We start from the raw sequence: 26,792 nt of genomic DNA, 5'->3' as shown, positions 1-26,792 counted from the left end.
GGTTCAAAATTATTTTTGAGGTGTGGGAGATTGGGGGAAAGCCCATGAAGACTTCTCTACCAATTGTTAAGCCAGAGGAACCCAGCCTTGCAGTGATGATCTGCATGTAACATTCCCAGTGCAATCTTCTTTTCAGTTGATCTCAAGATAGCCTCCATTAAAGAAAGGCAAAAATAATACATACTTTGAGAATTTGGTCAAAAGCTTGGTTGTGGTTCCGTGGCATATGGAATCAGGAGCATATTGATAAAAAGGCTTGAGTTTTTAAGAGACTCATATTCCCAAGAAACATGAGCTTGGCCTTAAAATGGGCACCAAGTTCACACCAGCAGGAAGTGGACTGTCTTCACAATTCCCAGGGAGTGAACACCCAACCTCTACTTCCAAGGTAGCCATAGAAAATGGATAGGGAGTAAATTTCCAGAGGGGAAACCATGGAGTTCAACGAACAAGGGAGTCCCCTGCCAGAGATCAGAATCATAGTCGAATCAAAGTACTTCTCCACTACTAGGGACAAAATCTTCATACATCTCCCAGGAGCATTCCACAATTTTTGCATGTTTCCCTTTATTCCATTTTCCAAATTGAGACTTTTTATTTGGCCATCCTGTCCCCACTACATTATAAATGGGCAGCAGTAAGGGTGAGAGCAAATAATTTGTCTATCAGTTTAGAGATTGTCAGACTGTTAGAAGCCACATCTAAAGGGATGGACTTTTAATAGAGATTGTGAGCTGAATCACTAGCTGGATGAAGAGGGATTACTCTCTATGTAAGGGAAGATACTTAGCAGCACAAGAGCTGTGGCTGAGGCTGCTAGTGGCCACCAAAATCTTGTATTTATAGCTGGAATATGGCTTCCCAGCCATGGACTACATTTCTCAGCTCCTCTTGTATCTAGATGTAACTAAGTCTCCACACCACTGGAATATAAGAAGATATATGAACCATTTCCAGGCACAGCCCATAAAACCTTGCATATGTACACTTCCATGGTCTTTTCCTGCAAATTAGATGAGTAATCACTAGAGTGACTTGAAAGCCATGATTTAAAATGGCAGCACCATCCTCAGCCAAAGTCCCTGAGTAACTGTGTGAACAAGGGCTGCTAGCCTGCAATGCTGACCTTGGAACCACTGGTTGGGAGAGAAACTTCTGTATTTATATTCTTTATCACTGGGTCTCTTGCTAAAGTAGCTTAGCCTACCCTAAAAAATACAACTTCCTTTTTCCCTGGAGATCTTGGATCCTTTGAGTGCTTTGCTTTTGTTCTCTAAATTAATGTTTAATAGTCTATGATATTTATATTGATAACCAGTTACAGTTTTATTAATAAAAATGTTATTCCCCTAAATAATCAGTAACTGTGTACTTAAATAAGATACACTATTCTATGGCATTGAACAACCCTGGATACACCACTAAACCTAAATACCCCATTTACTTAGGTAACTATATCAAAACACACACAACCTCTGAAATAGCTTTTTATTAAACAGCAAAGCAGAACTGCAACACAATTTAAATGTCTGTAAATTAGGTCACAAAAGAGATGCAAAATGTTTGCAGTTTCACTATTATATATTCACACAGCTAAAGTCATTCATCAACTCTTACACCAATACATAAGATTATTCCATGATTAAAAGTAGCCCAAATCAAATAACCATAAGCTATATTAGTGGATCTCTTTTCATATTATAAGATTTTAGCATTACTTCCATTACTGATTTCCTTACCAAATGGAATCTACAAGCTAAATTTTTAAAAATTGTTAAAGGATGACTAAAACTCTTCAAACCCAGTAGCAGGTTTACAGAAAATTCTAGAACAAGTGAGATAAAATACTGAGCAAGATAATAAGTATACATGTAAAACTCCCATTTTATTCACTATTCTAATACTAACACACTGTTACGGAATTTTGCAAAAGTTGACCTGCTGGGTACGAATCAACTTAGAGACCAAACTCTTTGTAACTGTTCTCATCCAGATGTGGCTTACACAAGGGTAGTCAAACTTAATCATATATATTTCCCAAAAGATCTACTCTGTGCCAGAGAAAACACAAATCTGGAGTGAAAATATTTGAAGTTGGTTACTACTGTTTACCAAGTACTTTTCCACCCTATTTCCATTTTTCCTCAAAATTTTCTATTTTAAACATACACATGACCAGAAATTATATATTTTCAGATAATACAAAATGAGTTATTTTGTGCAAAAAGAAGTTTTTAACAACAAATTTCTCAAGTTAATTCAGTTTCAAAGAAAAACCTTCATTTTTAGCCTCCATCTATTTCCAATTAATTAAAGAGACACTAGCATTCCTATCTTAATACTAAATACACAAATGACAAACCCTAGCTGAGACAGTATCTTATTTTGGTTAAGTTTCAACAATGAAAATACAGGTTACTCTCAGAGATGATTAACTATTAAAATTACTTTTACAAATGTGACACCAATTTTTTTCCTTAAGGGAAGGGAAATAGGAAGGAAGAGGCAAATGGAAAAGAGGCACAAGATGGTGGACAGGGTACATAAAGCTGTGCATTTAGTACATGATTTTGGTCACTTTTTCACAACATGGTGGTTATTTTCTTCTATATCTTACTAATCCTATAATAAAAGACAGTGCTAAACCTACAAATTTGATAAAACATTCATCTTTAAGTTTCATAAATATATGCAATTCTAATATAAAGTCTCTACAATACATTTGCACGTTTTCATAGACTAACATAATACACAAACTTATGGAAGCCTCCTGTTATTGTGTTATTTTTGTCTACATCTGACATTTTCTTCATAAATATTCAATGAAGCCACAAAGGTACTGTAACTTTTGGAATCTATCCAAGTTTTAAAGAAAAAATGATCAGCAGCAATTCCATAAAACAGAAGGGTGTCAATCCCTTACTTTCTTTTGCTTTTTGTGTCAGTTGTTTGAAAAACACTAGAAGCTGACATGAGGTTTTCTATATATTGTCCAAGAACTTGGTTTTCTGATTTTAGCTTCAGATTTTCTTCCTTAACTGCATCTACTCTTGCGGAGAGATCTTTATAAAAAATAAAAATGCCCATTATCAATATAACAATGACAATGATTCCGTATTACAAAATTCTTAGGATTCATTCTTAAAAGAGGTAACACAATCCTTAAATTTTAAGAATTCAGATTTTAGAGACAGCAAGGTAAACAAACTGAGTGCAAATTAGTAGACAAATTCCTAAAAATACTTCACATTAGGCTAAATGTTATTCTTTGTAAATAGCATTAATGTTGGGTAGTTAATTTTCAAAAAAGACTTTGTTTTTAAAATGTGAATTCTGGTTCACATTTTATGTCTTATCAACATAAAACCATAAGATCTTTACTAGAAATGTTTAAGATATATATCAGGTTAACACAATTGAATTCATATACTGAATACAGGCAGTCAGTTTCCAAGCAACTGATCATCTTGTAACATTATCAAGACATTCAACACATGCAGTTCCTGATGATCATATAAGAAGTTAATTCTGGCTGGGCATGGTGGCTCACGCCTGTTATCCCAGCACTTTGGGAAGCCAAGGCGGGTGGATCATGAGGTCAGGAGTTTGAGACCAGCCTGGCCAACACAGTGAAACCCTGTCTCTACTAAAAATACAAAAAATTAGCCAGGCGTGGTGGCAGGCACCTGTAATCTCAGCTACTCAGGAGGCTGAGACAGGAGAATCGCTTGAACACAGGAGGCAGAGGTTGCAGGGAGATGAGATTGCGCCATTGCCCTCCAACCTGAGCGACAGGAGTGAAACTCCATCTCAAAAAAAAAAGAAAAAAAAAAGAAAGCAAGCTAATAGGGAAGTCACAGATGACGTTTATTAACTCTGTAAAATGTAAGTCAGTGGGAGGTTCTGAGGACATGATCTGCTCACTGTGGCACCAAAAACACAACCTCTTAATTTTATTAAAACTCAAAAGATGTTTCAGTGTTAGTATTAATTTTATGCAAGACTTAGAAAATGAAAAAATTCAGGTAAATTCCTTTTTAATCTCCAAGGCTAATACATTGTTTCTACTTTAAAACAAGTTTTATTAAAGCGGACTTAGTAACACATTGTGGGGACTTAAAAGGGAGTCTCACACTAGCCAGCATTATGTTAGGCTTTAAAGAGGGAAGCATAATAACACCATTTGACTTGACTGAAGTGTATCTGTTCTTTAAACTACCAAAGCAGGAAGATCATATATATATAAACTTTGAAGTTCATTCTTTTAAAAAATTATACATTCTAACAAAATTTAGCAATATAAATGCTTACAAGTTCAATTAATTGGCTGTCATTCAAATAAACTACAAAATGCAAGCTAACCTTCAAGTGTGTGTTGGAGTTCCAACACTTGATTAATAAGTCTTGTTTTTTCCTCCAGTTCCACCTGATTTTCAGCATCAACTGCTGTAATATAAAGGTTCAAATTTACTATTAATTAACATTAGGTACTATTGTGTAGGGTAGCACTTAAAAATCTGCAAAATGTTTTATATTCATTCTTACTTGACTTATACAAGAGCCCTGTGATATAAAATGTTGTATCCCCAAACTGCAGATAAGGACACCAAGGTAAAGAAGATAAAAATAACTTGCCAACCTCTCATAGCTAAGGAATGAAAGCTGCTTTGGTTGGTCCTTTCTGACACTAGATGAGATATAAATAAGGAATTAGCCAAGATCCAACTCTTCTAAACATTGTTTCTCTGCCCTTTCCATTGCTTAATAAAGCAAAACATCCACAAAACCAGGAGTATACAAAAAAGAAAATGAAGAACATACCATCCATGTCAGCATTCATCATCTTGGGCAACAAACTTTTGTGCCTTGGATACAAAATCCTTGATGAATGGTCTACAATAAGAAAAATTTAGAAATATAGATACACACAGCAATAAAATATAAGCCTGTTTTTCAAAGGAGGATGATTTTGTTAAATATGACATAGCAGGACTTTTCATATGCTTTACTATTTTTAAGAATAAAATAAATGCCTAATAGGTAAATAAGCAAAGGATATAAATAGTTTGAGTGAGAGAAAATGTTAAGCTTCTTGATAATCAAAAAATACATAAATACCACGGTATAATTATTTTTTAAAGGAGGTAATGATCAATACTAGCAAAGAGTTACAGAAAAACAAATACGCAAACATTGGACACAACTGTTAAATATGTACTCTTTCTGGAAAGCAATATGATAATAAGATTCATAAAAATATTTAAATATTTTTTAACTAAGTATTTTATTCTTGGAAATTTAGGCTAAGGACAATAATGCAAAGAAAGTTATATACATAAAAATCACTTCAATCTTATTTACAACCAAGTCTCAGAAGCAACATAACTGCCCACTCAAAGTCTGGCAAATTACAGTTGTGATTTTCTTTTTAAGAAGATATATTTTTATTTATTTATTTATTTAGAAATGGGGGTCTCGCTATGTTGCCCAGTCTGTATTAAACTCCTGGACTCAAGCAATCCTCCCTCCTCAGCCTCCTGAGTACAGTTATAATTTCTAATAGAGTGGCTACTGAAAATAATTATGACTATAGTACATGAAACAATGTGTATAAAATTGTATATTCACTGATGTAAATTATATGAAATATACATAAATATGCATAAAAACATGAAAATGAAAAAATGCTCTGATATTAAGGATGATGGTATGGATGAGGACAAAATTTTTTTCAAATATTCTTCATTAAAGTATTGCTTTACATATACTGTTTAATATTTTACAAATAAAATTCAAAAGAAAAATTACTATTTAGACCATCTAAAATAGTAATATAGAATAAATGAAAAAATGTCCATTCATCAGCTCCTAGTCAGGGTAAAATCAAAACAGACTAATCAGGATGTAAATAAGTAAATAAATACTAACATTTTATTATTCCAATAAACACTTCTAAATATTAGAACAAAAAATTTCTATAAAACATGTTCTGCTCCATTGCTAACAATCATTTCATTCAATGTGTTCAAAATATAGTAAATAATGTTACCAGATTATCACTGAAAACAGATTTGTTACCCAATCTAATCTACTACATTGAATCGACCTAGACTTGTCAGTGTTTTTCTTTCAACAAGTATTTATTGAATATCTTCTATGCCCAAGGCATTGTTATGCCTCCATATCTTAAACAGTAGAAAGCAGACCTATTAAATAAGGATATCTACATACTAGAACTAGAATCACAATAAAGAGGTATCAGTGTATTACACATTCTCTCACAGCTTCTGTTAATACAAATCTTGTTATACTACAGATACTAACACGAAATTTGAAAATGCCCAGTGAACATCTACATAAATCTTGTTACATTTCAGATACTAACAAGAACTTCAAATTAAAGTGCCCAGTGTACATATACACAAACTTCAAGTTTATAGTTCAAGTAAGATAGCACTCACTAGTCTAGAAAAAAATATGTAGCGCTGGGCACAGTGGCTCACGCCTGTAATCCCAGCACTTTGGGAGGCCAAGGCGGGCAGATCATGAGGTCAGGAGATGGAGACCACCCTGGCTAACATGGTGAAACCCCATTTCTACTAAAAATACAAAATAAAATTAGCTGGGCGTGGTGGTGGGCCCCTGTAGTCCCAGCTACCGGGGAGGCTGAGGCAGGAGAATGGCGTGAACCTGGGAGGCGGAGCTTGCAGATCACACTACTGCACTCCAGCCTGGGCGACAGAGCGAGTCTCGTCTCAGAAAAAAAAAAAGAAAAAAATATGTAATATCCCTTGCATAACATTTATTAAATAATTAACTACAAATGGTATACAATTAATGATGCTGAATAAAGCGACTCCAAGTCTTCTAGCATCTTTCCCCTTATCTAAAACCGCACTTAAAGTTGCTCTGCCCGACCTCTTTCTCACATGGTTTCTCAGGTTCTCTGCATTTCAGATTATTAAAATGTTTCCAATAATTCTTTTTTTTTAAAGTTATTCGACCTACTGTAGTATTTAAAGACCACACTCCAAAAAGTATTCCTCTCCATTGAATCAACATGTCTCTTATAATTGAAGAGGAAGAGTGTTAGTGAAACCTTGATTTGACATTTCCCTGACAGAGAAGCACACTTGTAACCAGGTGCTCCAGTCGCTCTCTTTTCAAACCATTTCAACCACTGATCTGGCTGAAAGAGGTCTGAGTGAGATGAGAGAGGCAACAACCAAAAGCAAAAGTGATCATGGGAGTGCTCAGCAGGAGTAAGCTGCAATTTGGCAACTGTATTTGCTAAATAATAAATTAAAGGTGCTTCAAATTTCTCATAGCCAGTGCTTTTAAGGCTACAGCTGGAACAAATTTTCATGATAGCTAAGAGTTATAAGATATACAAGCCAAAACAACAGATAATCAGAGAATGACACAGCTGATTTTGAAGTCAGATATAATAGAGTGATTGGGAAGTCTTCTTTTGCTTATGTTTCAGACTAATATTTAAATTAAACCAAAAAGTCTGCAAAAGCACAAGTGTTCCAAACTCACCAATATAAGAGATAAAGAAAAAGAAGCCAGTTTCTGAAATTCTGACCACATATAATCCAAACAATAGAAAACCTATGCGTGGTTTAGCAACAGTGACTTCATCTTAAAAAGTGAAAGAAAATTAGAAGCAGAAAAACAGGGTGGAGAGGGCTTATTAAAGGAAAAATTACTCTCACACTCAAGATTGGGGCGAAGGCGGGAGCACAAAAGTAGTGCCACAAGAACAGTGCTATAGGATATACAACATAAGAGAGTACAATTCACACCAGTCTATGTAAGATTGCACCCCAAGTGCTGTACAGTGCAAAACCTGCCCACTGTTTCTGGCAGCCCTGGGCATAAGGGCATTACTCTTTAGTACAGTGGACCACAGCATTACCTGCTGCCTCTCCACAACAAAAGAACAAGAAGCAATTGTATTTTATTGTGATGAGATCAAACAGACCCACCTCAAAATGCTACTATTGTAATAATATATATTCAAAGTCTTTCAGTAGATTTAGGGCAATAAACTGATTTGTTTTACATATGGGATCAAAAGACTTGCTGAGTTCTTTATGTCAAAGTATTTTAGCCACGGATTTTTTCTTTTAAAATAGTATTGATCCTCAAACTGCCCAAAGTCTACATTTAACACAGTACTACATCATAATAGGTACTTAATACTGAGTTTTTCAACCTTTTCAACTATAAAATCCTTTTTTACCTATAGTTGCTATAACATCAATCTAATTCCATGTCAAATATGCTCTTAAAAGTTCACTTTCAACTCCTTCTACTCCTACATATAAACACAAATCTGATGAAAAACGAGAAAATTCAGACCAAGTCTGCTGAAGCATGGGAACACTGAAATGAATTTGGGGTGCTGAGGCTGCTGTGCCTATCCTAAATCACCGTAACCCAGAAATGGATATGGTTCGCTGAGATTCTTCAGCTCTGATGTATGCCTAGGTCAGACCTTTTAAAGGTTTCTCAAAAATCACAGTAAATTTGGGTATCTAGCCTTGGTCAGTGGAAGGGAATCTAGAATTATTTTTTGATTATTTAAGTCCAGGAGGCAGAACGCAGAGAGAGAATACAAACCAGGAAATGTGGCAAACATTAGGACAAGATGCATTTAATAATTTTTGCCATGCACACACACCTGTGACCAAAGACGAGCATCTTACCAATTATTCCCCTATCTTCTTTTATAGTATCTCTAATAATATACAATATTCACAATATCACTCTCCTCGAGAGGCAGTTTGGCACGATGATTAACAACATGAACTCAGATTACCTGGATTCAAATCCTAGCTCTGCAATTTATAAGCTCTGGAACCTTGGGCAAGGTTAACACCTCGGCCTTAAGTTTCCCCATTTGTAAAATGTGGATAATAACCATACGTATCTCATGCGTTTGTTGTGAGAATTAGTGGATACAAGGTGTTTGCAACAGTACCTAGTACATAGTAGGTATTCAATAGATGTCTGCTATTATCTTCTCTACCTTTTAGCTCTCATTTGGGCAACAAAAAGAATTTAAAGAAAACCATCTGGTCCAGCTGCTTCATTTTACAGATAAATCAAGACCAAAGACAACAATGGCTTACTGAAGACCACAGAAGTAGTCAGCAACAGGGCCAAGACTACAACAAATGCCCAAGTGTTTTTTCCACCATTCCACCACAGCTGTTGTCACATCTGAGACTGCAGATTTTGAGACCTTTTCCTAATATCCGTCCATCTTCATCACTCAACTTTTCTGCATCTAAAATTGATTTCACCATCTGTCATACTAGAGAACTAGTAAGACGGCTAAAATAATATCTTCGTGCATTAATGTGCTAAATGCTTTGCATATGTTATTTCATCAAATCAACAGAAGGAAACTGCAATTTACGGATATGGACACTAAATTTCAGAAAGGCTGTTTCAGAGGTTTCACAGCCAACGTCTCTACCAAGAATTTGAACACAGGTCTAACTTCACAGTCCACGCTTTTTCCATTATGCAATGGAAGAAACTTTAATATGGCCCTAATCTTAAGTTTGCCAAACATTTTGCTACCACTGATGTCAAACCCCTCTGAAATCTTTACTAACCAAATCACGATAAACCCCATTCCCTTTAGGCTACATCAACTTCAACATAATTTGTCTGTTCAGCTCTGTTCAAGTTCTGCTTTGACTTGTCCTGGTTAAATAATCCAGTTTCAAATTCCACAAGACCAAGGAATTGTTTGGCCAAATGAGGATTTAAACGGAAGCTATACTCTTCAGAGGATGGCTAGCTACACTGATTTTAATCAGGGATACAGGTACCAGAATACATGGGCATAGCTTTGGGTCCTCGGGCATAGACAGCGTGTTGGGAACACCTGGAATGGCATCTGTCCTTATTGTTGCGTAATAGTCTGAGGTTGACACATTGTATAACAGAAGCCTTGCCTTTCAGGAATGTATCCTCTTTCTCCTTTCCAAACCTTACTTCCCAAAACTTGTTCAGCAGGACTCTGGGGAGAAGACGATTCACCAACACACCCAGGTGCCGCTTTCGCCGCCTGGAAAGACGTTCCAATCCTTATTTTATGGCTCACTAGGCTCCTTCCCCACCTTGGCCTCCCCTCCCAACTCTCAGGCTCTCGCAGAGCAAGCAGCCACGGGCAGGTCCAGGAGAGCCAGGTCCCATTCCACCCAAACGCCACTCCCGCAGTCCAATTCCAGAGCCGGGGGCTGCAAAGCGGCTCCCGACCCAGGACCTGCGGGGAGAAACCTGCACGATGTCTGCGTCAGGGACCGCGAGAGGCCCTTCTCCCAAAGAACGCCTGGGCCTGACAACGAAAACAGCAGAAAAAGAGGTTGCGCAGGGGTTCTGCAGGGAGCCAGGCCTCCGCCGCCCACCAGACGCCCAGGCCCAAGACCGCTCCTCCCAGGCCCCCGGTGCGCAGGGCCGCGTCCAGCCCGCCCCGCCCTCCAGGCCGTCGAAGGTACCGAGGCTGTAGCTCTAGTCGCCTGGGGCCAAGCCCTCTGCTGCCCAGGACGGCCCTCACCTTCCGCTTGAGGCGCCGGGAGAGGGAGGGATCAAGCAGACACCTCAGGCCGGGACACTTGAACCAACTGACGCCGGCAGCTCCGCCCACTACGCCCACAGAATGTGCGTGAGAAGAATCCCGCCCCGTCCCGGCACCCCGCCCGCCAATCCCGACTCAAGGAAAGACGCCTGCGCATTAGCTGCCCGCCTCCCCCAAGTCGTCCAATCTCAAAGCACCGGGATCCAGCTTTACCATCACAAAAGGACACTGACATCCAATCAGAATTGAGGTCGCTGTGGGCGGGACCTGGACGAGCGACAGCCAATGACAGTAAAGAAGGAAGCTACACCGCCCAGGTGTTCATCGTGTCTCTTAGGAAACCTTGAGAATTGGAGTGAGAATCCCAGTGTGGAAAATCAGGAGAGAGGTTGGTCTGAGCGACAGAGAAGTCATTCAAGTTCAAGAAAAGAGTGTTTGCGAACCGAGCAGAGAAAGTCAACGCGACACCGTGGTTCCTCAATTCTAAAAGCAGACTTTTTCGTATTTTTCTTATTTCCGAAATCGGAAAGCTTATAGTTGCGCTAGTGGAATGTTCCTCTTCTCACGCCCCTCCTCCCAAACTATTATTAAATCTGTAGTGCGTGGCCACTTAATATTTTAGAACTGAGAAAATACCCTAGTGGTACTGAGGCATAGCATTTTTGCTCACCTTACCCCGTTGGAGCCTCACAGCAACCCACAGAAAGGAACTGAAGCCTGAGCGTGAATACGTTTCTTGCTCAAGGTCACACATACGGTATCAAGTGTAGAGTGTTCTTCGTGACACTGCTCATCGTAATCTAGCAGTTGACACAAAGAGGCATCCTGCTTTAATATTCGTTGAGTACAAAGCAGACATCCACAGCAATGCATTATTATTTTGGCTTTGGCACAGTCTCCTGAACTGTAGAGACAAGCCTTATGTCTCCCTGTTTCTTGACTTTTTACTTCTGGCACAGTTTGCTGACACATCGCCTTAATCATTTTAAGAGCTATATAAAGAGATTTTCCATTCAGTGTTTTGAGAACTGTACATTTGGCTGAGATTACAATACTCAATTTGAGGACATTTACTAGAATGCAGTGTAGGAGCTAAATAAATGAAAAAACTCCAACATAAATCTAATAGGAGTGCCAAAAAAGAGAGACTAGAGAGAATGGATGCAGGCAGTATTCCAAGAGTAATAACTAAGAATTTTCCAAGATTGTGGATTATTTGAATTTTCAGTTTCAAGAAGTAGTTATTCTTGAGCAGGATTGATATAAAGAATTCTATGCAATGGTGAAATTGCAGGACACCAAAGATCAAGAGAAACTATTAAAGCAACTTTTTGCTAGAATAGTATTTTTAAATGTTTTTAATTGTAGTGAAATAGACATAGAATAAAATTTACCATCTTAACCATTTGTAACTTAGTAGTATCAGATACATTCCACATCGTTGTTCAACCAGTCTCCGGAACCAATCTCTCTTTTCATCTTGCCAAACTAAAACTCTACCTATTAAACAGCAGCTCTTCATTTCCTACTCCCCTCATCCTCTGGCAGTAATCATCTTACTTTCTGTTTATCAGTTTGACTACTCTAGGTACCTCACGTGAGTGGAATGATAGAGAATTTGCCCTTTTGTGACTGGCTTATTTCATTTAGCATAATGCCTCAGGGTTCATCCATTTTATAGTATATTGCATAACTTCCTTTTTAAGGCTGAATAGTTCTATATATCATTTATTATGTGCATTATAGCACATTTTGTTTATTCATCTATCAGTGGACACTTAGGTTGCTTCCTCCTTTTGGCTATTGTGAATAATACTGCTGTGGACATGGCTGTGCAAATGTCTCTTTGAGACCCTCTTTTCAGTTCTTTTGGATATACACCCAGAAGTGTGCATTAATTTGTGCTGAATCATATGGTAGTTCTATTTTAAGGCAACTTTTTAAAAACTGGTATTGACATAAGAATAGACAAAAAGAAAATTAGAAAAAACAAAAAGGATACCTGGAATTTGGTATATAATAAAGATGTCTGGTGAGGAATAACTGTTTCTAAGGTCGTGGGAAAAAATTGTTATTCATTACTGTTGGGAACGTAAATTAGTACAGTAACTGTTCGTAGGATATAGAAGACACAAATTTTATTGGTTCTAGTTAAATTGGCTATTTATATAAAAATAAGAAATTCGATCCTGATACAACAGAAATAAAACTAAATTCCAAATGAAATAATGACCCAAAATGTGAGAAACAAAACTCTAAACTTTTAGAAGAAAAGCATATGTCTTTATGATATCACCATAGGGAAGAAACAGCATGATTCATTAAGGAAAGATGGAAAATATTATTTTAAAATTTAGAAGTTTTACGAACAGAAGAGAAGCCATCTCTAATCAAGTTAAAAACAAGCCACAGGTTGGCAGAATATAGTAAAACTCTGAAAATATAAAGAATTCAGACACATCAATAAGAAAAAGACAACTCAAGATAAATATATTCAAATAACATAAGTAGGCCACTTACAGAAGAGGAAAACTCAATGGCCAGAAAGATTTTTTAAAAAATGTTTACCTTCACTAATAATTAGGTAAAATAACATTAAAACAATTAGATAAAGGGGCATATTCATCAAGAAGACACAAAATCCTAACCACAGTGCTAAAAAATAGCAATGAATCAAAAATTAATTGAATTCAAACAGTTCATTACTTCCTGCTCTGCAATTTGTAAAACAAGTATACAGAAAATCTAAGTATACAGAACTCAGGTCCCAAACTTTTCAGTATATTAGAATCACCTGGGAATCTTTTAATTATTCTAGTGAACAGACCACACCTCAAAATAAATTACAATCTTAAGGAGTGAGATACAGGCATTAGTGTTTTTGAAAGCTAAGAAGCTGATTTTGAAAAAAGGCTGGCAAATTTCTGAACTATTGATATAGAAGACCTGAACAATCCTATCAGCCAACTTGACCTAATGGACGTTTGTAGAACATTCCACCCAATAACTGAAGAACACACTTTCTTTAATAGACTCCACTGTGTATCATCAAACAAATCTCAGCAAATTTAAAATAATTGAAATAATAAAAATTATTGTCTCTACCAGAAAGGAATTAAGCTAGAAATCAGTAACAGAAAGATATTTGTAAATCCCCAAATAGTTAGAAATCTAACTATGTACTTCTAAACAAACCATGGGTCACAGGGTAAGTCACACACAAAAAAATTAGTAATTTTAAACTAAAATGTAAACATATCAAAAGTTGTGGGATGCAGCTAAAGTAGTGCTTAGAGGGAATTTTTTTTTTTTTTTTTTTTTTTTTTTTACCATTAAATGCTTATATGAGAAAACAAGGTTTCAAATCCAGAATCTAAGCATTCATTTTAAGATATTAGGAAAAGAAAAATAAATTAAACTCAAAGCAAGCACATGGGAGAAAATAATATAGAGCAAAAAAATCAATCCTATTGAAAATCATAAAACCATAGAAAAAATAGTAAAACAAAAAGGCGGTTCTTTTAAAGGAATAATAAATGTTAAAACTGTAGGCAGACTTACCCAGGAAAAAAAAAGGAGAGGGGCACCACAAATAACCAATATCAAGAATAAAAGCAGGGACATATTATAGATACTGAAGACATTAAAAGGAATATTATGAAAAATCTTATGGCAATAAATTTGATAATTTAGGTTTTCACAGTGGTACCGAGGTAATTCCATGGGAATAGATAGATTAGTATTTTCAACAAGTGTTGCTGGAACAAGTTGATATCAATATGCAGGAAAAATGAATATCAAGCTCTACCTCACAGTATACACAGAAATGTTAATTCAAAATGGACCAGAGTCTAAAACATAAAAGCCAAAATTATAAATCTTCTGGAAGAAGACAGAGAAGAAAACCTTCATCCCCTTGGTGTTGGCCAAATTTTTTGAGATGGGTCACAAAAAACAATATTAAAAAAATTTAAATAATTGAACTTCATAAAAGTTGAGGTTTTCTGCTCTCTATAAGACATCATAATGAAAATGAAAAGATAATTCACAGGCTTGAGAAAAACAATAGTCACAATACGTTAACAAACGACTTGAATTCAGAATATCTAAGAGCTATTTCAATCAATAATAGGAAAACATTCCAAAAATACAGAAATACTAGCCAGCAATTAGAAAGGAATAAATTTCTGAGATATACATAAGAACAAACTTGTTGGTAATAAGTGAATCTAAAATATTTATGTTGAATGAAAATAACCAGATACAAAAAGTACAGACTTTATTGTTTTCTTAATGTAAAGTTCTAGAGCAGATAAACCTTATCAGTTGTGACAGAAATCAGATCAGTGATTGCCTGGGGTGGAAGCTGAGAGGAGGGCTGACTCAAAGGAGCATGATGGGACTGTTTGGGGCAACGGAAATGTCCTATAATATCTTGACTGATTGGTGTGGTGATTACACAGTGTATGTGAATGTCAAAAGTCATCTTCCATAACTTAAAATGTGTGCATTTGATACTAATTTTTCCTCAATAAAATTGATCATTTTTAAAAAATGAGAAGACTAGTGTATTAGGGTTCTCTAGAGAGACAGAACTAATAGGATATATATATATATATATTTGTAGGATATATATATTTGTAGAATATATATATCCTATTAGTCATATATATATATTTTATATATATATGTGTGTAAAGGGGAATTTATTTAGTATTAACTCACACAATCACAAGTCCCACAATAGGCTGTCTGCAAGCTGAGGTGAAAGGAAGCCAGTCCAAGTCCCAAAAACTGAAGAACTTGGGGTCCAAATGTTCGAGGACAGGAAGCATCCAACATGGGAGAAAGATGTAGGCTGGGAGGCTAAGCCAATCTAGCCTTTTCACGTTTTTCTGCCTGCTTTATATCCTGGCCACACTGGCAGCTGATTAGATGGTGCCCACCAAGATTAAGAGTGGATCTGCCTTTCCCAGCCCACTGATTCAAATGTTAATCTCCTTTGGCAACACCCTCACAGACACACCCAGGATCAGTGCTTTGCATTCTTCAATCCAATCAAGTTGACACTCAGTATAACCGTCAAGAACTAGCCATGATTTTTTCAGAGTCTACAATGCCCTAGGTATGCTACATGTGTTGTTTTATACTTAGTCCTCAAACCATCCAGTCAGCTATGTATTATCAATTCCATTTTACAGGTAGGAAATAAAGGATCAAAGACAGTCTTGTCCAATATCATAAAACTAGTGAATATAGTCTGAATTCAAACCTATCTTTTTATTTGTAAAATGAGTATCATAATACCTGCTTTACTGAACTGTTACTAGGATTGCTAGAATTAAATAAAAATAAATAACTGCAAAGACTCCAAATTGAAATTACTTTAGAACCACCACCCAAAGAAGGTGGGTTGGAACTTGGAGCCTCAACCTAACCAACTCATGTTTCTACTAAATTAAAAGTATCAACATTCTCCATAGCATTTAAACAGGACCCAGGGACTTATAACATAATAGTCAGAATATTCAGGATCTAATTCACAATTATTCTGCTTATGAAGAACCATGCAAATCTCAATTCCCGTGAGAGTAACAACAAATACCAACAGTGAGATAACACAAATGTTAAAATTATCTGCAAATGATTTTAAGCAGCTGTTACAAGCTGCTTACACAGATTGCTTACCTGTGTAAGCAATCATGAAAAATCGGCCGGGCGCGGTGGCTCAAGCCTGTAATCCCAGCACTTTGGGAGGCCGAGGCGGGCGGATCACGAGGTCAGGAGATCGAGACCATCCTGGCTAACACAGTGAAACCCCGTCTCTACTAAAAATACAAGAAAACTAGCCGGGCGAGGTGGCGGGCGCCTGTAGTCCCAGCTACCCGGGAGGCTGAGGCAGGAGAATGGCGTAAACCCGGAAGGCGGAGCTTGCAGTGAGCCGAGATCACGCCACTGCACTCCAGCCTGGGGCACAGAGCGAGACTCTGTCTCAAAAAAAAAAAAAAAAAAAGAAAAATCCCAAGATAGAAATGATAATTGAAAGTATGAATAACATAAATAGAAGATATAAATAAAAACCAAATGGAAATTTTTAAACTGAAAAATAATATAATTATTTAATTACATTTTTGAATTTTAATGAAATTTAAAACTGTCTACAAAGAATCAGCGGCAGGATGGAGATGAAAGAGGATTTAGTGAATTTGATAATTTCAGTAGAAATTATCCAATCTGAACAACAGAGAGAAAAATTATTGAAACAAAAAATGAACAAAACCTCAGGAATCTGAGGGCCAAAAAAGATCTAACATTTGAGTCATCAGAGTCCCAGAAAGAAAGGAAAAATAGTATTGTACTGAAAAATGTTTGAAGAAATAAACGTTTTCCAAGTATGGCAAAAGACAATCTCATAGGGAAAAAGTTTCATTAAGAAAATGTATTAAAAGGCCCTGGGGAAGGGGAACATCACACACCGGGGCCTATCATGGGGAGGGGGGAGGGGGGAGGGATGGCATTGGGAGTTATACCTGATGTAAATGACGAGTTGATGAGTGCTGACGAGTTGATGGGGCAGCACACCAACATGGCACAAGTATACATATGTAACAAACCTGCACGTTATGCACATGTACCCTAGAACTCAAAGTATAATAATAATAATAAATAAATTTTTTTTAAAAAGGCCCTAGGGGGAGGGGTATAGTTAAAAAGATTACTAGAAACAGTTATCTAGACTCTGAGCATCAATGTTACTAACATCACAAAGAGAGACAGATATCATTTACTTTCTAATGGAAAATGAATATACCATCACCTGTGAATGTCTGATTAAAAAAAATTGAAGCCTGACTTGATCAAGCCCATAAATTATCAATTTAACAGGAATTACAGAGAACTGATAAATATGTCAAATCTACCACCTGCATAAAATTATCAAAATCCAGCTATGAGGCTGGGTGTGGTGGCTCACACCTCTAATCTCACCACTTTGAGAGGCTGAGGTGGGGGGATCACTTAGGTCAGGTGACCAGCCTGGCCAACATGGCAAAAACTCATCTCTACTAAAAATACAAAAATTAGCTGGGTGTGGTGGTAGGTACCTGTAATCCCAGCTACTTGGGAGGCTGAGGCAAGAGAATCACTTGAATCCAGGAGATGGAGGGTGCAGTGAGCCAAGATCATGCCACTGCACTCCAGCCTGGTGACAGAGTGAGACTCCATCTCAAAAAAAAAAAAAAAAAAAAAAAAAAAAAAAAAAAAAATCCAGCTATGAAAAACACTACAGGACACAGATTTTAAAAACAAAACAAACAAAACCCTTTTCTTTACCAAATAAATTGCACTTCCCTATAAATATATACACCTAGTATGTACCCACAAAAAATTTTTTAAAAATGAAAAAATAAATTGCACTGGGGGAAAAGAAGTGGAAAGGAAAATTGTAGATTAAAGACATTTAAAATATGTAAACCAAAAATAAAATTATAAGCCCCCCCCCAAATATCTGAATGGACCCCTCAACCAAGGGCATTCCAAAGTTAACCTGAAAAGCTAGTTCAGGCCATGATATGAAGGGGTTCAGACATGCCTCATTATACCCTTCTCCCTTTTAGAATTCAGGAAAACTCGACCAGCATTAACATCAACAGAGACCTGAAGTCTGATAAGAAACATTTACAATTGGCTGGGCATGGTGGCTCAAGCCTGTAATCCCAGCACTTTGGGAGGCTGAGGCGAGCGGATCACAAGGTCAGGAGATCAAGACCATCTTGGCTATCACAAGGTCAGGAGATCAAGACCATCCTGGCTAACACGGTGAAACTCCGTCTCTACTAAAAATACAAAAAAATAGCTGGGCGTGGTGGCTGGCGCCTTTAGTCCCAGCTACTTGGGAGGCTGAGGCAGGAGAATGGCCTGAACCTGGGAGACGGAGCTTGCAGTGAACCAAGACTAGCCTGGGCAACAGAGCAAGACTCCGTCTCAAAAAAAAAAAAAAAAGGAAACATTTACAATCTATTCTCTCTGCAGCCTGCTACCTAGAGGCTTATCTGCATGATAAAACTTTGGTCTTCATAATCCCTTATCATTTTAGCCCATACATCCCTTTCTATTGATTCCAGGTCTTTAGATAATAACTCTTTCAACCAATAGCCAATCAGAAAATTTTCAAATCTACCTATAAGCTGGCAGTCCCCACTTTGCATTGTCCTGCCTTTCCAGGTGGAACCAATGTACATCTAATGTGTATCGACTGATGTATTATGTCTCCCTCAAAAGTATAAAAGCAAGCTGTACCCCGATCACCTTGGGAACATATTATCAGGACCTCCTAAGGCTGTGTTATGGGCACATCCTTAACCTTGGTGAAATAAACTTTCTAAATTGATTGAGACCTGTCTCAGATACTTTTGGGTTCACAAATACGTATTTTAAAAATAGACAGAAAAACCTATGGTTTATTTTGGATGCACCTTTGGATGATAAAACTATTTTTAAAATGCAAAAAAATGATTGCCATAAGACAGGATATAGTTATTTTAGAGTGTTTACCTTTTTCAAATTCCAGACCAAATTATGTTTGCTAATTTAAACTTTAAAATAAGTCTTTACAAACTCTATCTAAAAAAGATAACATACAAAAAGATAACTGTAAGATTAGAAAGTAATATATCTTTCACAAGATGTTCAAATTTGATAAAACAGTGTTGCTGATCATTAAGATGTGCCTTAAATGATTAGGGGGGGGGAAACCCACCTTGAAATGACCAAAAGATGCCTAAAAGAATAGTACATGTAAGTGGGTATAAAAAAAAAGTTGAAATTTTGACAAACTGATCATGAAATAAGCATTCATTAAACTACATATTTATTTTATTAAACTACATATTTATTTTATACAGGTTCTACATTTGTATTATATTTTTCAGTAAAAATGGTTTTAAAAATTACTTGGCCATAAAAAAATTCCCTCTTCTGGGCGGGCGTGGTGGCTCACGCCTTTAATCCCAGCACTTTGGTGGGCAGATCACCTGAGGTCAGGAGTTCAAGACCAGCCTGACCAACATGGTGGAAGCCCATCTCTACTAAAAATACAAAATTAGTCGGAAGTGATAGTGCATGCCTGTAATCCGTTGGGAGGGATTTCAGAAAAGGCGCAGGTAGGGGAACCGTGAATTATGTATTCATCTTGCGCTCAGCAAATCGGCACTTTACATAAGATAGGGTGAACATAGAGTAGTTACCTATGGAGATATTTAACCTTTTATCTGTAGCTATCTGCTTAGGAACAGAAGGAAAGGCAGCTCTTGCATGACTCAGCTTTCAGCTTATTTTCAGCTTTCAGACTTGGTACGCTGAGGCAGGAGAATTGCTTGAATCCGGGAGGCGGAGGTTGCAACGAGCCGAGATGGCGCCATTGCACTCCAGCCCCGGCAACAAGAGCGAAACTCCGTCTCAAAAAAAAAAAAAAAGAAAAAAAGAAAAAGAAAAAAAAAATCCCTCTTCTGAATACGGAAAGGCTATAAGTAGAAATAGAAACCACTGAAACTGCATCGGAATATTTAATTATAAGGTGAACATTCATGTGACCTGAACTATGTGAATATTGATAATATAGTTCATCTAAACAAAGGCACAAAATTAAAATTTTTTTCATAGAGAATGTGGGAAGTCCTAATTGAAACCTGTACGAGGCAATGTATTATGTGGGGGAAGAAATGATAAATAATGAAACAGAGAACTTCCAAGATCTTTTTGATGTTCCAGTCTGGCACACTCTCATTGTGCACATACAAGCTGCTATTTTGTCTTAAGTAATTAGAGGGTTCTAAACATACTGTGGATATTTTAAGGTGAAATATGCTAAATGGAAGCATTTTTGATAACTTTCAAGTATAACCAGGTGTGTTCTCTGATGCTTTAAGCTCATTAATTTGCAAAACATGTTTCATTTCATTCCTAAATAAGAACTCACATTTTTTTTTTACTCATTTTTTTCACTTGAAAGGTTATTGAATTCATTGGAGAATGCTGTTCTGAATTTGATGAGTAAAGAATATAACCTATTTGTTAAAACTATTTCAAAACTAGACGTAACTGTATACTACAGACTAGTATACTGTACTCAACAGTATACCATATAGCTATTTGGTAAATTAAGGTGTTCATGTATACTTTTCTCAAGATTATAATTTCTGATAATAACCAAGAGTAAACAAATTTGATCAGTCATTTTCATTTATTTGTTCAATAGGTAGAGAAAATGTAAGAAATTACCCATGTACTTTTAGAGTTTCTCAAGCAAGAATTGCAAAGGATTTCAAGGTCCTTATGGAATCAACCTTTGGACTTTATCATAAAAATGGAAATAGTTAGGAATGATTCTGTGCAGTTTCAGTGCTGTGAAAGGAGAATAAAAACTCAAGACTCCAATTCACTCTGCCAGAAGGAAAAAAAATAAGCTGAAAGCTGAGTCATGCAAGAAACTGCCTTTCCTTCTGTTCTTAAGCAGATAACTACAGATAAAAGGTTAAATATCTCTATAGGTAGCTACTCTATGTTCACCCTATCTCATGTAAAGTGCCGATTTGCTGCGCGCAAGATGAATACGTCATTCACCATTCCCCTACCTGCGCCTTTTCTCCTGCGACATGTAGATTACTATACCCTCGCTCTTCCCTCTCCAGCCCACTTTTCCCCTTTAAATACTGAAGCTCTCAAAGTCATCCTTGGATAAAGGAACAGACCACAGCCTGTTTCTCTGATGCTGTGTTCTTTTCTTCCACATATGTCCTTAACCTTGGCAAAATCAACTTCTAAATTGATTGAGACCTATCTCAGATACTTTTTGGTTTACAGTCCTTATTTTTCTCTAGATAATATTTTAAAATTAGCATTTCCCCCAGAATTGGTATTTATACCTCTGGTTGTACAAGATGAATTTTTAAAAATAGTTACATATTTATTTTATTATAATAAATATGAATAATACAACTAATTATCAATTCACAGATGTTAACATGTTGCTTAGAATAAAGCTAGGTTCAAAACTGATTTTAATTAAATGGTTAATTTAATGTGGCAAAAATCATGATGTTGGTATGCAAATGACTGGTTCAGAAAACTCAGATCTACCAACAACGTGACAAACATTGGTTTGAAGAAGAAGAAACCTGGGTTCTTGCTCTGGCTCAGCCTAGATTCAATTCATTCCATTCTTTACTCATTTAAAAGTTTAGTTCTGTGTCTATCGTGAGCTAGATATTATGCAGCATTCAAATATTTGAAATTAACCATCAGACTGCGGGGAGTTAGTCACTTTCCTGTCCACCCCTGTTTCCTCAAGTGAGGGCTTGGAAGAGAGTTCATTTAGCTTCTTAACATGGTGTAAAATAACATTAAGAACTTTATCAAACAACACTACCAGTGAGTTAGAGTGAATGGTTCCCCAGATTTAAGAGTCAATCTTTGCTGGTAAGATTGTGTCTGACCATCCAGCTTTTGGCATGCTGCCTGTCACAGGTTCTAAAAGTGTATTTCCTGAGTGAGTTGTCATTGAGCCACCTCATTCTAGCATTTGTGATTTTGTGATTCTGTGATTCTCTAAACACGAATCTATATTTTCAGTCATGTCAGCTGGGTACATGTTCACTAAAATTTTATAAAAATAATCTGGCTTTAGGCTGGGCGCGGTGGCTCACGCCTGTAATCTTTGGGAGGCCGAGGCGGGTGGATCATGAGGTCAGGAGATCAAGACCATACTGGCCAACATGGTGAAACCCTGTCTCTACTAAAAATACAAAAATTTGCAAGGCATGGCAGTGCACACCTGTAGTCCCAGTTACTTGGGAGGCTGAGGCAGGAGAACTGCTTGAACCCAGTAGGTGGAGGCTGTAGTTAGCCGAGATCACGCCACTGCACTCCAGCCTGGGCGACACAGCAAGACTCCATCTCAAAAAAAAAAAAAAAAAAAAAAAAAAAATCTGGCTTTAAAATCAGGATTAATCATATGTGTCTGGAATGATAAAGGAGATTCTGTTTTTAACAAGCATAAAGTAATTCTCTGAAGAGCATAGAAGTCAGGGTTACAGTGATAACTAATAATTTTATTTATTTATTTATTTATTTATTTATTTATGAGAAAGGGTCTTACTCTGTCACCCAGACTGGTGTGCAGGGTCTTGCTCTGTCACCCAGGCTGGAGTGCAGTGGTGCGATCTCGGCTCACTGCAACCTGCACCTCCCGGGTTCAAGTGATTCTCCTCCTCAGCCTCCCGAGCAGCTGGGATTACAGGTGCCTGCCACAACAACCAGGTAATTTTTGTATTTTTAGTAGAGATGAGGTTTCACTATGTTGGTCAGGCTGGTCTCGAACTCCTGACCTCAAGTGATCCACCCACCTGGGCCTCCCAAAGTGCTGAGATTACATGCGTGAGCCACCACGCCTGGTTGATAACTAATATTTTATAAAAGAATGCACCTGGCCTTCTTCCTTCTTGCCAAACGCCACCAACATGGTGTTCAGGCACTTCGTGGAGGTTGGTCGTGTGCACTACATCTCCTCTGGACCTCGTGCAGGAAAATTGGTCGCAACTGTAGATGTTATTGATCAGAACAGGGCTTTGATTGATGCACCTTGCACTCAAGTGAGGAGACAGACCATGCCTTTCTTTTTTTTTTTTTTTTTTTTTTTTTTTTTTTGAGACAGAGTCTGGCTCTGTCTCCCAGGCTGGAGGGCAGTGGCGCAATCTCAGCTCACTGCAGGCTCTGCCTCCTGGGTTCACACCATTCTCCAGCCTCAGCCTCCCAAGTAGCTGGGACTACAGGCACCCACCACCATGCCCAGCTAATTATTATTATTTTTTCTTTTTTTGGTATTCTTTGTAGAGTCAGGGTTTCACGGTGTTAACCAGGATGGTCTCGATCTCCTGACCTCATGATCTGCCCTCCTCAGCCTCCCAAAGTGCTGGGATTACAGGCGTGAGCCACCGCGCCCAGCCAGACCATGCCTCTCAAGTGCAAGCAGCTCACTGATTCCAACCTCAGGTTTCCACACAGTGCCCACCAGAAGTATGTCCAACAAGCCTGGCAGAAAGCAAACATCAATACAAAATGGACAGTCACACGATGGGGCCAAGAAGATTGAAGCCGGAGAAAGGAAAGCCGAGATGACAGATTTTGATCATTTTAAAGTTGTAAAGGCAATGAGGAACAGAATAATCAAGAATGAAGTTAGAAGCTTCAAAAGACAACTCTCCGAAAGCTTCTCCCAAAAAACCACCTGCTGTGAAGGGTGCTACTGCTGCTGCAGCTGCTGCTAAAGTTCTAGCAAAAAGATAACCACTGCGGGCAAGAAATCTCCAGCTCAGAAGTTTCCTGCCAAGAAAGCCACAGGCCAGAAGGCAGCGCTGCCTCCAAAAGCTCAGAAGGGTCAGAAAGCTCCAGCCCAGAAAGCACCTGCTCCAAAAGCATTTGGCAAGAAAGAGGTGATTAGAAAAGTAATAAAAGTTCTATTTGGAAAAAAGAAAGAAAGAAAGGAAAGGAGGCACCCGAGTTACAAGAAAGGCTCTAAAATGCTAGACTGCTTATGGATTTTAAAAATTGCATTATACAAACATGAACCTTATAGTTTTGTTTCCCTAGTAACCATTTATGATAAAAATAATCAACTTGATAGAGTTCCTCTGTCAGCTTTTGTCAAGATCTGGGATGTTATCCTACAGCTGACCCTTGAATAATGTGGGGCTTAGGAGGTGCAAATACCCTGTGCAATGGAAAATCCATGTATAACTTTTGACTTCCCCAAAGTGTAATTGCTAATAACCTATGTTGACTGGAAGCATTACCAATAACATAAACAGTCAGTTAACACATATTTTGTATGTGTATTGTATTCTTACAATAAAGTAAGCTAGAGAAAAGAAAATGTTATTAAGAAAGTAATAAGGAAGATAAAATATATTTACTTTTCATTACATGGAACTGGGTCATCATAAAAATCTTCATCTTGTTCATCTTCATATTGAACAGGTTGAGGAAAAGGAGGAAGAGAAGGGGTTGGTCTTCCTGACACAGGGGCAACAGAGACAGAAGAGATGGAGGAGGGAAAGGGAGGAGGGGGAGTCAGGACACTCAGTGAAACTTTATGAAAATACATTGTAATTTCTGGCTGACTTTTTGCTTCTTTTCATTTCTCTTAGAATGTTTCTATATGGTAACACCTTTCTTTCACTGCTTTAGTTTCAGTGCCTGTGTCAAAGAAGTTTCAGTGCCTGCATCATAGAAGAGTCCATGTCATTCTTTTTGTCCAAGAAGTCAAAAGCAGTCTTGAATAATTGGAACCCCTCTGCCAGATTGTCTAACGCCAATTTGTTTTCTGGCACTGCCTTTTCTATGTCTTCTTTCTCATCAAGTGGCACTGGTTTGGAAGCACCAATCTCTACCACATCTTCTTCTGTTAATTCCTCTGGTGTGGTGTATATTAACTGTTACATTTCTCCAAGATCCAGATCTTGAAACCCTTCACTTTTCACTTTTTTTTTTTTTTTTTTTTTTTTTTTGCCATAGCCATAATATCGTTCATTATTTCTTTGATTGGCTCTGTGGTAAATCCTGTGAAGTTATACACAATATCTGGATAGTATTCTCCAGCATGAATTTATTATTTCAATCTTGATGACCTCCACACCTTTCTTTTTATAACAACGATGACATCTTCAATGGTGTTATCATTCCAGACTGTCATGATACTCTATCAGAGTTCTCTTCCATGGCATTGACAATCATTTCCATTGAGTACCTTGTGTAATAAGGCTTAAAGATTCTTAGGAGCCAAGGATCTAGAAACTGAATTAAAGACATTGTTTTTGGGGGCAAGTAGACCACATTGACAGCTTCAGTGTTGAATTCATGGGGTTCTGGGTGGCCAGAGGCACTGTCAAATATCAGAAAAAAATTTAAAGGTAGTCCCTATGGGCAAGGTAATTCCTGACTTCAGGGACAAAGCACTGATGTATCCAATCCAGAAAAAGGGTTCTCATTATCTGGGCCTTCATGTTGTACAACTATAAGACTGGCAGCTGATGTTCTTCTTTTCCCTTCAAGGCTCAGGGATGAGCAGCTTTACAGATAAGGGCAGTCCTGATCATAACCCCCCTCCTTGCATTTGCACAAAACAGTAGAGGTAGCCTATCCCCTCCTGCCTTAAATCCTGGTGCTATCTTGTCTTCCTTACTAAGAAATGTCCTTTGTGGATTCTTTTTTCCAGAACAGGGCACTTTGGTCTGCATTAGAAACCTGTTTAGACAGATATTCTGTCTCAAAGATTTTCTTAATGGCATCTGGGAACTTGTCTGCTCTCTCTTGGTTGGCAGAAGGTTCTTCTTTCATTATCCTGACATTTTTAAAGCCAAACCTCTTCCTAAAATTATTAAACCATCCTTTGCCGGCATTAAATTCTTCAGGTTTATATCCTTTGCCTTCCTTTTGCTCTAAGTTGTCATATAATGACTTTGCTTTTCCTCAAACCACATCACAGTTTATAGGTATGCATTTCTTATAGGAATCCTGCATTCCCACAGAAAAACTGCATTTGCAATACTAGACAAAAAGGTATTTTGCAAAAAGTGTAAGTTTTTCATGCTTGCCGGTGTAGCTGCAGTGATAGCTTCATGAATTTCCTTTTTTTTTTTTTTACAATCATTCTTAAGTTGAATTCATTTATCTTGAAATGATGGGCAACCACAGCTGCAGACTTCAATCTACAATACATATCAAGCAATTCAACTTTTCCTTGTAATATCATGAATTTTCTCTGCTTCTTGGGAGCACTTCCAGCATTCACAGTGGCACTTTGTATGGGTGCCATGGTGTTATTCAAGGTTTACAGTATTGCACTAAACACAATGAAAATCACTAGAGAACCAAAAAAGATTACTTTTTACTGCAATAGGCAATTTACCAGAGAGATGAACTGCTCACACAGAGATGATTAGCGTCCTATGGCATTTTAAGTGGATACTCACAGCACTTAAGCTCACAGCGATAGCAACAGGAAGTGACTGTGAAATTATTACAATAGTACAGTAGGTACTATAGTTAATTTTATGCACTTATGATTTAATACAGCATCTGTACATTTGTTTACATTTCTCTCAACGGCAAATGGTGCCATGTGTGGTCTGTAAGCATG

At 37.4% G+C, this 26,792-nt stretch overlaps 1 protein-coding gene and 1 pseudogene across 8 annotated transcripts; one reads left to right on the top strand and one right to left on the bottom strand.

Moving 5' to 3' along the window:
* Positions 1 to 1,474: 1,474 nt before the first annotated feature.
* SCOC (short coiled-coil protein) lies at positions 1,475 to 10,686 on the bottom strand. Of its 8 annotated transcripts, none has more exons than XM_073017644.1 (5): positions 10,580 to 10,670; positions 9,978 to 10,090; positions 4,822 to 4,893; positions 4,363 to 4,446; positions 1,475 to 3,062 (listed from the first exon to the last, which is right to left on the bottom strand). In XM_073017644.1, the coding sequence occupies exons 3-5, from the start codon at positions 4,841 to 4,843 to the stop codon at positions 2,920 to 2,922; spliced, it is 249 nt and encodes an 82-aa protein (XP_072873745.1). In that variant the 5' UTR covers positions 4,844 to 4,893; positions 9,978 to 10,090; positions 10,580 to 10,670; the 3' UTR covers positions 1,475 to 2,919. The 8 variants fall into 8 exon arrangements, with proteins under 8 accessions (XP_072873745.1, XP_037848215.1, XP_072873746.1 ...); XM_037992287.2 differs by having other exon boundaries at positions 10,521 to 10,656; XM_073017645.1 differs by lacking the exon at positions 4,363 to 4,446 and adding an exon at positions 10,303 to 10,360 and having other exon boundaries at positions 10,521 to 10,619.
* A 12,168-nt stretch (positions 10,687 to 22,854) lies between these two features.
* Positions 22,855 to 24,339, top strand: LOC103236291 (uncharacterized; annotated as a pseudogene).
* Positions 24,340 to 26,792: the final 2,453 nt, after the last annotated feature.

This window comes from Chlorocebus sabaeus, chromosome 7, assembly GCF_047675955.1.
Source record: "Chlorocebus sabaeus isolate Y175 chromosome 7, mChlSab1.0.hap1, whole genome shotgun sequence".
In the NCBI taxonomy this organism is placed as follows: Eukaryota; Metazoa; Chordata; class Mammalia; order Primates; family Cercopithecidae; genus Chlorocebus; species Chlorocebus sabaeus.
This window is presented reverse-complemented; position numbering and strand designations above follow the sequence as displayed.